This window comes from Phacochoerus africanus, chromosome 8 (assembly GCF_016906955.1).
Source record: "Phacochoerus africanus isolate WHEZ1 chromosome 8, ROS_Pafr_v1, whole genome shotgun sequence".
In the NCBI taxonomy this organism is placed as follows: Eukaryota; Metazoa; Chordata; class Mammalia; order Artiodactyla; family Suidae; genus Phacochoerus; species Phacochoerus africanus.
The window spans coordinates 160,641,237-160,657,060 of record NC_062551.1 but is presented as its reverse complement, the minus strand read 5'-3'; the positions used below and the strand labels follow the sequence as shown (position 1 = coordinate 160,657,060).

General features: G+C 40.4%; 1 protein-coding gene across 2 annotated transcripts; it reads left to right on the top strand.

Moving 5' to 3' along the window:
• The first annotated feature begins 508 nt into the window (after nucleotides 1–508).
• On the top strand, nucleotides 509–6,466 carry CDKN2C (cyclin dependent kinase inhibitor 2C). Of its 2 annotated transcripts, XM_047789141.1 has the most exons (3): nucleotides 509–1,739; nucleotides 2,193–2,332; nucleotides 5,716–6,466. In XM_047789141.1, the coding sequence occupies exons 2-3, from the start codon at nucleotides 2,204–2,206 to the stop codon at nucleotides 6,091–6,093; spliced, it is 507 nt and encodes a 168-aa protein (XP_047645097.1). In that variant the 5' UTR covers nucleotides 509–1,739; nucleotides 2,193–2,203; the 3' UTR covers nucleotides 6,094–6,466. The 2 variants fall into 2 exon arrangements, with proteins under 2 accessions (XP_047645097.1, XP_047645099.1); XM_047789143.1 differs by lacking the exon at nucleotides 509–1,739 and having other exon boundaries at nucleotides 2,052–2,332.
• Nucleotides 6,467–15,824: the final 9,358 nt, after the last annotated feature.

Genomic DNA, 15,824 nt, shown 5'->3' with positions numbered 1-15,824 from the left:
TGAGAAAAGGAGGCCGAGTTGACACGGCTCGCGCCCCAGGAGCGGCTGCAGCCGTAGGCCTGGCTGCCCGAACTTCGAGAGCCTAGCGCAGGAGCGCGGAGGCGGGCCGGGCTGCCCCGCCAAGCCCGGGGAAAACACTCGCTTCGGGCCAGCTTTCCGCCTTCCAGCAGCCTGACCCACCGAGCTTTGCTCTCCACAGCCTTAATTAACAAACCTCTTTCACCCCACCTCCGCCCCACCCCCGCCCCCGGCCCCGGGCAGCCCGGGGTTCCGCAGACTCCATTCCGCCCGCCAGTGGGAAGAGGTCAAACCCTGCTCCACCGGGCCGAAAGCCGCTCGAGCTGGGGCCGGGCCTCCGAGCTGGCGGGTGGGAGCCAGCGCAGGAGACGGAGGGAGGAATGCAAGCTGCTAACAGGCTAGAAAAAGGGCGCCGGGCAAGGGGCGGGGCGAGCCCGGCCGAGAGCTCGAGCGCCACCAGCGCGGAGGGCGGGGCGTGGGCGGCGCCCTGAGTTCCCGCTCCCGCGGCCAGCAACTCTGCAGAGCCTCCTTAAAACTGCCGTTAAAATGGGGGCGGGTTTTTCAACTCAAAAAGCGCTCAATTTTTTTCTTTTCAAAAAAAGCTGATGAAGTCGGAAAAAGGGAGAAGAAACCGGCACCGTCTCTGCAGCAGCAACAGAAGCAGCAATTGTTTGAGCGAAAAAAGAAGCAAGGGAGGGAGGGAAGGAAAAGACCAGAAAGGGGCACGACGCACAAGTGTCTGTAGGGGTGAAGGGAGCCGGGACCGGTGATTTGAGGGGGACCAGCTACAGAAGAAACTGTCACTGGGAGCGCTGCGGCTCCGGAGGAAGCAGTGCTACCCGGCTCCGCTCCGGGCACAGCTGGCTGGCGGCCTCTGCCCTTTCGGCGCCACAGGCTGGGGGCACAGGCCAGGGGACCGCGAGAGGTTGGCGAAGTGGCACCGGGCGCCGAAGCCGTTGGGCTTTCCCCGAGAGGGCAGCGGGACTGGCTGTGCCTTGGAATTGTGGCAGCACCCCATGCTCGAAGCTTGGCCTGAGACCTCCCGGGACCCTCGCGATCTCCAGAGGCCCTCAGAAAACCGGGAAAGGAAGGAAAAGAGGCGGCGGCAGCTGAATGAACTTCTGCAGTAGGAAGTCTGAACTGGCTTGGTCGTAGGCGGGAAGTTACCGGTGGGCTGCCGTGTGCGACCGCGATGCTGCAGCGCGCTGCCTCAGCGGACCCGGACCCGTAGACGCTTCCCGCATCGCTCTCCCCCGTCCTCGCTTCTGCAAGTCCCGGGACCCTGTGGGGCCGGCATGACCGGCTTGCCGGGGACCCGCCGCGCGCCCGGCTGTCTCCGGAGACGCGCGCCGAGCCTGGCTCCCACGGCCTCTGAGGCTCGGCGGGGCTGCGGTAGCCGGGCGGGCGGGCTCCGGAGCCCTCCCGCGCGGCGTTAGCCCGCAGCTCGGCCCGGACGTAAATAAAGGCTCTTCCCGAGAAGCCAAGGCCACCGAGGAGCTGCTGCGATCTGTAACTTGAGGGCCACGGAACTGCTACTCTGGTTTGCTTTTGGCGATCATCTTTAACCCCCAGAGCACGTCAGCAGCCAGCCACCGCGGCGCTCCCCCTGCAGCGGAGGACGCACGACTACTCTTTCGGCGAGACGGATGGAGACCGAGTCCCCCCGAGGACCTGCCCTGCGGTTCTGGCTCGCGTGGCTCAGGTCACCACCGTGAACAAGGGTGGGTGAATGCCTTTTCTTCCCCCAAATGTCTCTTCTTCCGCAGTATTTCCTACCCTGATCTAGTCCCTTAAATCTCCGCACACATTCCTCACAGAGATTAGCAGTGTACGTACGTGACAGCTCAGCCTACATTTTACGTCCAGAGTAATTTACCAGGAATATATGTGTGTCTGCATATCTCTCTGTTAATCACTAGACTTCTTCATAGGGGTTAAGCTAAAAAGCCAGGAGCGGAGCCCCTCTCCAATGGCTCAGTTTTGCTGAATAATCACGTGTGAATCGAGGGGCGGGCTTTTGGCAGGCAGATCTTACTAGTATTTACTACCAAGCTCTACTCCAGATTAACCATCCCAGTCCTTCTGTCAGTCTCCGATGCCATCATGCAGCCTGGTTAGGAGCAAAGGAAAGGGGAAAAAGAAAAACAACTAATTCATCTTTTCCCGACCGTCAGGACCCTAAAGAATGGCCGAGCCTTGGGGGAACGAGTTGGCGTCCGCAGCTGCCAGGGGGGACCTAGAGCAACTTACTAGTTTGTTGCAAAATAATGTAAACGTCAATGCACAAAATGGATTTGGAAGGACTGCGCTGCAGGTTGGTATCCAGAGAGGTGGGGAAAACAGGTCAACAATGTTGCCTACGTGACCCGGGTTTCTAGAATAATAGCTTTTAAGCCTTCAGGGGTACAAAATTTCACTGTTTTTAAAACTAGTTGGTTGCCATATTTTATATCTTTAAGTGGATCCAACTACCCAAAATGACGTACTTTGAACGAACTCGTCAAATCCAATAATATCCTCGATATCAACTGGGTTCCAGGTTTGGTCTTAATTTTTGGAATGTTTTTGTGATGGTGGGGATTGTAAAGCATTCGTAGCAGCGCGGAGTTTTTTATTTTTGGGTTTTTTTTTTTTTTTAGACAGCTCTGTAAACACATTATTATGATTATTATTTGAAGTAAATACACTGCTATTAGTGGTTTCCGAACTTTGCTCCAATAATTGACTTTAATGTTAATTTTCTTGACTACTGGCGAGGGTGTTTTTCTTCAAAAGCTTCAAGTTTTGACAAACGACCTTTCCTCGTTTGGAATGGGTGGCCTGGGCACGGGCACAGGATGTACATTTCACAGTTAATGTAATACCATCCACCCATTCAGGATTGAGAAGGAATAGAAAGTTGAATTTTCTAATCAGAGCTCAGTTTATAGTGTTTTTGTCTCTGTGGTCATACCGTGGTATGTTCTAATTTTTAGTAATTAGATTTACAAGCAACAAATGAAACACATCCAGCTGCCAAATAGTGTACCTGGTAATTTTTTTCCTTCTCTGAACTGATCTTGTAACTTAGTTGAAAGACTTAGAAACAGAAAGATGGTAAAGTAGTCTCAAATTGTTGCTTTATCTGAGTTCTGATGATATTCTTATGAGCTCTTCAAAATACAACACTTAAAGCTGTTTTGAAAATCCAATGGGAAGTGGGTTTTTAGAGTGCCTTATTTTAATCGCAAATATTAGAAATTTAAGTGGCAGGAGATGTATTATTAACAGACGAAGTCCATACAGCCTGTATATTTTAACAGAATACACTGGCCTTGCAAAAAATTTCAAATGTATTAAGGAAGCTTATACATAGATACTAAATTATTTATCTTGTTATTTCAGGCAGATTCATTTTTCCACCTAGTAATTTGGTGATGATAGCAATGCCACAAATTTAATATATTGAAAAGTTTCCTATTGAAAATTCAAAGTATTATATATATCTTACAAAGAATGAGCCACTTAACCCTCTACGAATAAGATCTTACAGGGCTTTTGATGAGCACGAGGACTGGGAGATTAATACTGAAAAAAAAAGTTCTGACAAACATTTTTAATACAACTCTGCAGTCCTGTTTATTTTAAACATACTTATCAAGATACTAACACCCACTTATTGTGGTTTAGCCCTAGTACATAAAATGAAACGCACACAAACAGGAGTCTCAAGGCTTATTTTCAGTATGTATAATCCTAACTCTGAAGTTGTGTCATAACTCAAGAAAGAACTTTCTTTCAAAACAATTTCTACTATTACTATTATTTTTCTGTGAAATATGGCAGATTTCCTCCTGCAATTATGTTAAAAGATCTTCCCCCCTTCCTAGTGTAAGTTTCTTAATCAGGATAATATCAAAGGCCTTGATCGTACATGTGCTTTACAAAGATCCAAAGTGTCTGTCTCTCATTTTTCCCAGTCCAGGTCCTTAAATGACTAATATTTAGAGGTAGTTGTGGTTAAAATTAAATTGTGTTAATTTTTAATAACCAAAAAGTATATTTCATTGATATTCTTGAAAAATAAATTACGTATCATTTTTAACCACTGCCCCAAAGGAAGGGCTAATGGTCAGCAAGGTTTTATCACCAGGGAAGCTTGACATCTTGGCCATCTATATAGTTTGCACTTACAGAATATTATTCCTTTTAAATGTATGTTATTATATTACTTAATTTGTGATTTTTTAAAACAAACATTCTAAAGAGATAAATCAGCTTCATATGTGTTTTCCAATGTATATTTAATTTCAAAAACATTTGAGTTTCTACTATGCAATCTATCATAAATTTAGGTTATTATGAATATACCTAAATGTAAATTTAAAATATTAAAATGCTGAAATTTTCTTACACATTAACAAGACTGTATTTTTCACAACTAAATTATATGTATTGTGTAACTGCATGCTGCTCAAGATATTTTATAATTATGAGAATCTAATAGAGACCATTAAATAGAGTGAAATATATTTAAACACCGGTAGACGTCTTTGTCTTGTGAATTATCTGTATGTGGATAGGAGATTTTAATACTACATTCTGACTTTAAAAATATTGCCAGTTTACAAATAGCTATTCCTAAATCCCTGATGATAATCACAAAAAGAAATAAGATAGGATCACCAGTTGATTAATAAATGGTCTGAAACTACAAGACAAAGCTGTCTGTCCTAAAATCCACATTAAATACCTTATTTTCTCTTCTTTTGCTCACTTGAAAATTAGGAGGCTAGTTAGAACTTTAGGAAACAAATATAATAGGATGACTGTTCCATTCTTTTCAAGAACAGTTGCCATACAGTCATTTCCTATCTAATACAAACCATATCATGAGCTCAGTTTTAGATAAATCAGTATAGTTGGCAATGTAGAACACTGTTACTTTTTTAACACTTTAATAATCAGTAGCATTTTAAAATTTCAAGTGGAGGATTCTATGCACTAAATACACCTAGTAACCCATATGAAATAACTGCAAAGGAAAAAACTATTTAAAAAAAAACTACTTGGAAACTTGGGGCTATCTTTATTTGGAGAAAACGTGTGATGTTTAATAATTTAAGAAAATACCAAGTCTGAATTTTTAAGAGATCACTTTTACACTAGTAAAACAGACTAGATGGAGTCTGATGTGCGGAAACATTTCTTTGAGGGTTTAAAGAAACTCACCTCCTTATTTCCTTTCACCTATTGAAAAAATAAATTTTACCCGCTTTTTGTTGTACAGAATTAATACCTCGGGCACATTTTAGGAGTATGAACTAGCAAACAGAAGGAGACATTTAAATCTCAAATTCCATTTCTTTTTTTAATAAATTTATGATATTACACAACTCTTCATGGAGACAGAGAATTAAGTTGTCAGTGAATTTAATACAAGTCAGGCTCATTCTATTTTGTTAATCAATTTCTCCTACTTTTGGGACGGTTTAAGATATCCCATCATAGAAGTTCAATTTTTAGAAGTTTCCTTTTACTTTTATCTACTAGTACTCAATTCCTGCAACTGAGCCTTTCAAATTCCATCATATGGGACTTCCCCAAGCACTCCTTCACCAAAAATAGTTACATAAATAGAAAAAGAGATGAATATTTTAAAATACTTTTGTAGTAGGAGCAGTTGAAGGGATTCTACCGTTGTTTCTTCTTTTCTAGGTTATGAAACTTGGAAATCCAGAGATTGCCAGGAGACTACTACTTAGAGGTGCTAATCCCGATTTGAAAGACCGAACTGGTTTCGCTGTCATTCACGATGCAGCCAGAGCAGGTTTCCTGGACACTTTACAGACTTTGCTGGAGTTTCAAGCTGATGTGAACATCGAGGATAATGAAGGGAACCTGCCCTTGCACTTGGCTGCCAAAGAAGGCCACCTTCCGGTAGTGGAGTTCCTTGTAAAGCATACCGCCAGCAAAGTGGGGCATCGGAACCATCAGGGGGACACCGCCTGCGACTTGGCCAGGCTCTACCGCAGAAACGAGGTCGTTAGCCTGATGGAGGGAAACCAGGCGGAGGGAGCTCCGAATCTGCAATGAATGTGGGGAGGGCTCTCCCACACTGCCTTCTATTTTGTCAGCTAACTGATTGGCTGCCCTATTTTAATATCATTTGTTAAAATTCAGTTTTGTCATATTTTAAGCAGCTAGTTAAACCTTCTGAAACTGCTAAGTGGAAATCTTACCAAAAGTTTATGAATATATTTAAGCAACATCTTTTTCACCTGCAAAATCCTGAGTTCTAACATATAATCGCAAATAGCTTTGATTTTCTTCTGCATATTTTATCTTTCCCAGACTTTTCTCCTTGCTTTTTCCTTCGCCAGTCTCAGTACCCAACTTGGAGACTTTGTTTTAAAAATGGTGTCCTGATGCTTCTTTTGCCTGATTAAAACACTTTTTCAAAACAGGACAATGTTTTTCTGTGATTTCTACTCCTCTTATAATCCCCATATAATTTGCTTCTTGCTAAGGAGAACCGTACTAAAATGTCATGGTATTTTAAGTCTTAACATTAGAAAAAGCAGACCAATTAAAAAACTAGGCATATTCTATTGATGATTCAGTTATTCTTTTCTTTCTCTCCTTATGCCTCTCCCCAAAGACTTTACTTGGTGCTTAATATTTCTGCTTTAAAACAGTAAGAACAACATTTTTTGGAGATTAAACCTGAAATTATTTCAGTGCGAATTTATCCTAATATTTGATCTTCCCTTTTGCTCAAAGTTAAATAGTTGAAAAACAGGTTTCAGAAGTAGTGATCTGAAAACAAGTATATGTTAGCTCTACAAGTTGCATTAAAAATAAAATGCCATCTTAAAAGTGCTTTCCATTAGTTGATTTTTTTAAGCCACAAAATGAAACAATTGGTTAAATATGTTTCCCCAAATTATACCATAAGTATGCTAAGTGGAACACTGGCTTTTTTCCTCCCTGAATATCAGAAGTGTAAAATTACAGAATGTTTAAGTACTAAAATACACTGCAAATACCAATATTTAGGAGATTAAAAAGCAAGAACATACATATATATTACATGTAAGAGTCATAACTAATTTAGAGGTTTAAAGTACAACATATATAGAAACTTTTACACTGAATAAATAGCTCACTCCTACATATAGGAGTGACTGCCACAAAACTTTAAAGGCATATAAACTCTTAAGAATATGTTTAACTAAAAATTAAAATTTTCGATATGAATTAGAAATAGAAAAATTTTCAAGAGCATTTTGCAGCATCTACTACTCACTCTGTCATTATAAAGATTTCACCAAAGGATTACAATGCAGTTACCATTTATAAATTTATAAACACTATTCATCATCTCCCACATGGACAAAGGTGTTTTATGTAAAAGTTTCCTCCTTCTGCTTCATAAGCTCCCTGCTCTCAGTACAAAAAGAAAAAAACTACTTCAAGGTTTACCAAAGGACAAGGTTCTGATGCCTTCCCTAACAAAGACTGGAGTGGCTGCAGGCAAGTGGTTTTCAATCATTTGTTTTCCGTAATAGTATAAAAATATAGGAAAAAAATCCTTTTCATTTGGCATTTTAAGTACACCTTCCCTATGTCAAATGCAAAAAGAATTAACTTTTGTCACCTCAAACTACAAGTTACTGATTAAATTTATTTTTTGACAGCAACATGAAATTAAATGTAAAACGCATGTTAAAATTCGGGGGGAAGTAGAAATTGAGATGGTTTTCAAGGAAAAAGTGCATTTTGGATTTAAAAACTAGAATCAATATACAAAATACACAGCTTGAGTACGCTGGATATTTTCTAAGCAAGAGACTATTACTAAAAAAATATAAATAACACTTCTTACAAGTTGCAGCTGTAAAGATGGACTTTTCTTAATTTAAAGTCGCGTTTAATTAACTTTTCGGTATCCACCAAGAATAAGCATTAAAATTGTCTTTAGATATTTCAAATATAGGGCGTTCATTAACGCTAAAGATGAAGTACTTCTTCAGTTGCTTTGTTCTCAGGTGGTGGAAGCTGGCTGAGAGGAGAGGGAGCTCCGTCTCGCTTCATCAACCTTAAACTTGTCTAGGCATTAAAACATCGCCACATTTCTCGGGCCCTTTGCAGGAAATAGCTTTGCTAATCTAAGTATTTTAGAAATGAGTTGTGTGGTCCCCTCTGGGAAGTATGAAAAGCCATCATTCAATCTCTCAAAAACCTCGACAATATTCTGTAAGACAAACATACCGAAATGTATAGGATGGAAGAAACGATGCTGCCGAGTTTAACCGAGGTCTAGTTTGCAGCGACCTGAGGTGGAGAAGGATCTGAACTTTTTCAGATGCAGGGTTGAGAGACACATGCAGATGAATAAAGTGACCTGAGGCGCAGGGGACGACACCATAGGAAGAATGGAGGATACTAAGCAGAGAGGCGCTCTCAGGTTCGGTTATTCCCCGCGTCCGCATCCACGTCGGGAAACTTAAGCTTTGCCTGAGCGGAGTAAACTTACACGTGGGAGAAAGCAGGGCCGGGGTTGGCATGGGGGTGGGGAGCTCCAATAGGACTTCGGTCCACGTGCTGGTCTCCAGGCCACTAAACAAACTGCACTTTACCATATTTCGGTAGTGAATCAGTAGTTTCCTGATAACCAATATGTATGTCGTAATGGTGTGATGAGCTCCTACACACACACACACACACACACACTACCCTGGGTTACTAATAACTAGATAATAATTCTGTCCCAGGAAAGCAGTTCAATTGGTAATATTATAAATGTCCCTGATTGTGTTGATCAAACAAACATTGTGGAATCCGTGGCCCGGATTGGTTTCGAAATCTCTGTTCCCAAAAAGGTGCTTTCGGCTTTTGCCGGGGGTAGTAGTGATACTCTGGAAGCACTAGACCAGCACAGTGCTGGAGCGAGAAAGGGTCGTACTCGCAGCCTTCCTGGGTGCCCTAGGCGACCTTCATCAAAAGGCGGGGCCGGGGGTGAGGGGTGGAGGGGGAAAAGTCCGCACCTTGGTCTCTCGAGACTGTTTTGATTTTACACCACAATTCCAAACAAAAACAAAAAAGCCAAAAAACTAGATTCACTCAGGGACCTAATGAGAGGCAGGAGACAATCTTCCAGCCTAAGACCCAGAGAAAAGCTCTGCCCATAGTCACCCAAGCCCTCTGTGGAGGGGCTGCGAAGTCACCCCTTCGGTCCCTTAGAAATTCTCCAGACTCCAACCGCAGCTCCTGGCTCCCTGGCGAGGAAGCCCGAGCCCGGAGCTCCCTCAGGGCGCGCAGAAAAGGCCGGGGTGGGGGTGGGGGAGTTTCAAAACCGTTAGCTCGCGTTGTGTTTTTTTTTTTTTTATTTTCCCCTCCCTCGCTAAGGTTTCTTTTCTTTTCTCTTCCTGTCCAAATATTTCAAATTTCCGCGCCTTAAATAACAGTCTCTTTTTATTTAGTTAGTTTCCTCAGCAGGTTTGGCCGCCCGCTTGTCTCTGCCCCCCAGCGGGCCAGGGGCGCCTCGGGCTCCTGGCCGCTGCCCCCGGCCCAGGCTACGCGGCTCAGTGCGCGCCCGGCCGGCGGAGCCGCAGCCCCTTCCCGCCGCGACCTCGCCTGACCCGACTCTCCCGGTACCCAGAGCCAACTAAGGCCGCCCCCCGCCCGGACGCTTGTCTGCTCCCAGCTCGACTTCCCTCCCCGGACTTTGGAGTCTCTTCTTCTGCTTTGGGGTTTGGATCCTGGTCGCCCTGGAGCGGCGGAAGGTCTGGGGCGCAAGGAGAGCAGCGGAGGAGGCCAGTGGCGGAGCCTGCCCCAGCCCCCACCCCGCGGGTAACCTTGGAGGCGCCCTCGGAGTGAGTGTGAGCGCTGCTGCGCCAGCCGGCCGGGGCGAGCGGGCGCACGGCGCCGCAGGCAGGAGGCGGGAGCTGGGGGCGGGGAGGGGGAGCGGCCCCGGTGCCTCGCGGCCGCCGCCGCGGCACCCCGGGTGCTGCGGGCTACCGGGACCGCGGAGGTCTCCCGGCCCTGGCCCTCAGGCAGCGGTCCCCGAAGAGTCAGCGGCCATCCCACTGGATGGTTCCGGCGACCTGTGCCTGAGGACTGGGGCCCGAGGGCGACGTGGGAGCAGGGGCAAATGGGGCGGGTGAGTGCCTAGCTCTCTGCAGAGGTGAGCTGGCGGCGGGACCGGGCGCGGCGGCTGGAGCAACTCCATGCCCAATGCCAAAGCCGGCACTCCCTCTCCTTCTCCCGCCCCCCCTCCCCCCCCGTGACAGCTGAGGACAGCCGGGCTCCGAGCCTCGCGTCCAACTGCGAGGAGGCAACTGCCTCTCAGGCGTCTCACCCTCTTCGACTGCCTGGGAAGTTGTGCTACGGTGTTGCTTTTTCACCCACAAATTGCTAGACATCCAGTACTGAAAATGCACGTTCTTTCAGAAAGACCCTCAGCTTGGAACAATGGGAATTTGCAGGCCCGTCGGGACTTTGGGTGGGGTTAGGGCGCGCAAAATACCTAGAAGTGGTCCCTTTTTTTTTCAACCTGGAATAGATCCGAAAATCGAGGATGGATCTTTTAGCGAAGCCTGAAAAGAATAAAAACGCCCTAAATCTGGATATTGACTTGGTAAATTAAGGTTCCAGTGAAATGTTTTGCCATCTGCTATAGAACATTGTGCGAGCTTTAGGAGTTAGGGTGTGGGTTTGGGATTTTCTTAAAATTGAATCCTCAAAGACATTAAATAACGGCATGGTCATACACCCGACAAGCGAGCAGAGGTTATCCTTGCCACGACAGCACCTGCAAAAGCACAAGTGGAACTCACATATTTTGCTTCCTGAATTCTAAAATGGCTTCTGGACCGTCCAGAGGTACCAGCACATACGAGGAAGGGGACGGGGTACTGGAGGAGAGTTTGTACATTTTCAAAAACTACACAGATATTGTTATACTTTGAGTGTTCCACCTCACCTCTCCTCTCTCCCAGTCTCCCATTGGTCAAGGAAGAATTTTAGTGGAGGCCTAATCAGTAATTCTACATTCAGCCTTTTCCTCTTCCCTCCTCCCTACCCCCCCCACCCCCCCGAAAAAAACCCAGTCAGCCAAAAACATCAGCTCTTTTGGGGAGGAAGTGAAAAAAACCACCAATCCTTATCCAAACTACCCGTCCTTTCTTTTAAGCACTAAGACAAAATCCTACATTTAACCTATATTATGAAAGAAGAAATAATTTACCTGGACCTCAGATGCATTCAATTGGTGTAATTAAAGTAATAATAAGTATCTTTTAACATTAAAATAAGGGACAGCTTCTGGAATTTATAGGTGACAAGCTCAAAAATCCCCATTGAAAGGTTTGGAGATGGAAGCTTCTGCTCTTATATTTCATCAGTAGAGTAGTTACTTAGGAAAAAAAAAATTGATATTTTAACTTGAACTTGTAAAGCAGTATCATGATGACTAATTTTATTTTTGTTATATGCCTTAGTTTTTCAGATTAGTTATAAGAATAGTGAAAGTTCACCTATAAAGCAAAACTTCCATCTTTTAATGTTAAAATTTAATTTTAGAAGTGCATCCAAATTATCAAAACCATATTACAGTACAGTCCACTCCCTTGTTTCTAAGTGCACAGTTTGAACAACTTGCTGGTAAAGAACTCCGCCCTGAGTTTAAAATTTATGCCTTGGGAACATGATTTCCTAAAGTGAAAAATAACTCACTCTTCTTTAGGAATAATTATTCAATAATTTGTGTATTCTGTGTATAGCTAATGTAACAATATCCCCTTTTACATTTTAGAACTATTATAAAAGCCATTTGGGCCCAAATAGTTCCTGTTCCAAAATTTTCTCCTTTAGATATTTTTACTAAGAAGTAACTGTCTTCAGTGATGCAGCAACATTCTGATGCCCATTCTGCTAATTCAAGAACTTCAGACCAGACTTATACACACCATTTAAAAAGAAACATGCATTTCTTCTTTTGTCCAAGTTCAGAACAGCTGTGAAAAAATGTTAACATTTGAAAGGCCTAGAGTAATTAATTTGCAAATCAGTTATAGTGCGATGATTCAAGATGAAAATTTTAAAGCCTCAAATATCAGAAGAATAAATGGGATCAAATTATTAAATGAAGCAGCATTTGATGATGATTAATAGTATAATATTCCCTACCTCAGTATTCAAATAAGCAAGAGTGTGCATTGTGGTATGATTTTTAATAGTAAAAGACAACATTATATAGCAATCATGATATATAAAAGTAATTGATCATTCCAGAGTATCCTTTTCAATATTAAGTAAAATATAATTAAAATATTAAAACACAGTGGGTTTTTTTTAAACTTACCTATACTATCACCCATATTTTTGGTTGTCCCTATCTTTCTTTGCTTCCTTCTCTTCCTTTCTTTTTTCTTTCTTTCTTTTTTACTTTTTTAACATTTTTGTCTCCACATTATAGGTGATGAACAAAAATAGCATGTAGGAAAAGGTTTCTAATTCTCCTTTATTTCTGCTGCCTCAGCCATCTATTTCTCTACTCACAAACATTACTTCAACTTTAAAAACCATGTCTTGTGATGCTAAAAAGTAATTTTTCCCATTAATTAAAATTTATCATAGGCCTATGAGTGAAAAAGCTTTGTCTGTATTTTATTTAAAATAAAGTTAAGTGAAAAAAGTGTGGACATTAGCTTGTAGCAAGTGTGTATTTATGTTTTCAATATAAATTAATTGAAATCTTAAACTACATCTAATATTTTGACATATGCTAAGATTATCAGCTTAGAATCAAGATCCAGAAAATATTAAATTTAATTTTTGGTCTTTGCAAAATAATTTAATATATTTTAATTTGCCATAGTAATAAGGCTAATTATTTTAATTAACAACAATTTTAAATGTTGATATTTGTAGGAAAATATGAAGAGAGGACTATGATAGCAAATCTAAAGCAAATTTTTTTTAAATTAAACTACTCTATTGGTAAATTATATACTTTAATTGTAGTGATTATTATTTTATAATTAAATTTTGCACTTGCCACATGGGTCAAAGTTTTCTATGTTTAGCTATAAGCATATAGTTAGTTATGCAGGTAATCCAAATAATACTCTGTGGTTCTATATGAGCATTTTTATGTATATATACATAAGTTTAGATATTTCTTACTAAAGTACAGTACTGAATAAATATATATTTTGAACAAATATTACCAATTCACTTCATACTGCTATTTTGAAGATGTTAAATTATGATCTGCTACAGAAATATAAGCTGATAATTTTTAGATATAGGTGAGATCATTTTCACTAATGATCCAGGGAAGGCTGTAAGTTAAAATCTTAGAACTGAAAACACTGATGCAGGTCCTAGTTCTACCTAGGTTATTATTTTAAATTCTTCTCATGATGCAAATATATATGAAAACCACTTAACATCCACAATTAATATACTCAAATTTGAAATATTAGGAACAGAATTTTGATAATTATAAGAAGAGTGGCTATTTTGTGTTTTAGGTAGCCTTGCCTGTGGGTTAATTTAATATCAGTTAACATGCTGGGCAGTTTGCTAAATAATCCAAAAGTGAGGATAAAATAAGACTAGTAAAAAATATTTGCCCAATAATTCAAAAGCAGTGCAAGCAAGACCAAAAAAATATACTTTTTTAAAAATTACACCACTATGTGAAATATAAATAAATTAATGTTCTTGGTACAGAGAATATTATGGTTTCCAGTGAAGTTTTCTACTATTTAACTTGGGTGATGCTTTTAAAACACAGCTAGAAAATCATCACTTATATACGGTCATATTTTAAAATTACATGTATCATATGTTTTACTTAAATACAACATATACACATTCTGTCCAAAAACAGCAAGTTCAGCACCATTCTGAAAGGATATTCTGAGTGAATATAGCTGGACATCTGCACTAGACTGAGGGACTATTTAATGTGCAGCCTGAGTAGGGCTACATGGGAGAGAGCACCGAACTGCCTCAATGCTGGCTAATTTGCTTAAGAGCAATCAAAATGGCTCTGAGCTAGTATAAATTGCCTATAGTTCTTTAAATATACTGTGTGCCAAAAAGCAAATAACTTTATACAAAGACAGTTAAGAGAAGAAATATGTGTACATATATTTTTGGTATCCAGAGGGACATCACAAGTATCATGGGGAAAATATTAATGTAGCAATATAAAAGAAAACTGTACATAATAAAATCAGCTGAAGATAAATGATTGCTTTCATTTCTTTAAAAAGACATTTATTATGTTTTAAATATTTTAAATGTACAGTTTTTCAAAATATGAATAATATGTATAAAATACACAATACACACTAATTTATTAGTACTCTAATTTAAAATTTTTTCTCAAAAAAGTAATCAACAGTTCCTTTTAGTTCATCAGATCCTATTGAAAGATCATGCACTATGCCTAAAAATCAGCAAATAAACTTTATGGCTTACCAACATAAAAGAATTGTAAAGATCAGTGCTTTCTAAGGAAAATACTCTGTCTTGAATTACCAGGATAAAGATCTAGGAATTTTTGGTAGCACATTCTGTCTTCTATGAACAAATAGATTATATTTAGGATCAATGTAAGATTTACTTAACATTTCTGCATCGTTTTGAATTTAACTATACAGAATTTAAGCAATAGAACTCTCTATAGAAATTGTGAAGTTTCTCCTTATTTAGCAATAGAACAGACTAAAGAAAAATCAGATCAAAACATAAAATTCATGTATAAGTTTCAAGTTAAAGAACAACAATGATGTTAAATCAGCTAACAGAAAAAAATGTCTCATCTGAAAATCTTCCATTAATTTGGGGAAAAGGAGGGATAGGAGAAATATTTGAATCAAACTTTTCCATTAAATTAAAAAGTTACCAGTTTGTTATCCAAGATTGTTGGAAATAAAATCCTAAATATTTAGGAAAAGGCCATGAACATTCTAAAAAGCAAGTGAGTCTCTGTTTAGGAAGTGTGATAGTAAATGATCTGAGAGGATTCTCTAAAGATATTTTAATATAGTTAGGACATATTAGCATATAAAAAGCACTAAATTATGTTGAATTTTGTCTTCGGCTAGTAGGCTGTTAAATCATGTGTACACAAAGAAAACAGAAGATACTTTGTCTTTTCTTTTTAGTACTTGTTAATTTATACATATATTAATTCAACCTACATTTCAGTAGAAGGAGAAAGAAACAAAATCAAGCAATTAATAAATCAATATATGTTAATTAGGTATCTATATTACCTGATTTAATATTCATAACCCCCTCATGGATTGGGCTTTATTCTCCCATTTTCACAAATCAGGAAACTCAAATGATGTTAATTAACTTGTCCATGACAGAGGCTGGTAATTTATAGCATAAGGATATAAACCCAGGTCTTTTTTTTTACTTCATTATACCCAGAGGGAAGGATCTTTCAGGGAAATTACCACAAATCAGCTCAACAATCACATATTAAGGACCCATCATTATAGTCATTTAATAGGTTTACAACCTTTGGACTAATAGCCCCATATTCCACATCTGCAAAACGGGGGTCATAATACCTAATTTGTCATGTTATTGTAAATAATAAATGAAATGTATGTAAATATCCTGGTACTCATCAAGCCTATAATAAATAGGAAACTATTCATAAGGGGAATACAAAGTGACAGAAAATCCATTCTTGACACAAAGGGACTTAACTATTCGGGTACATGAAGTTTACCTGTGGCATACATACAACCACTGGAAAGCAAACAAAGTAAGTATAAGTAAGTACATGA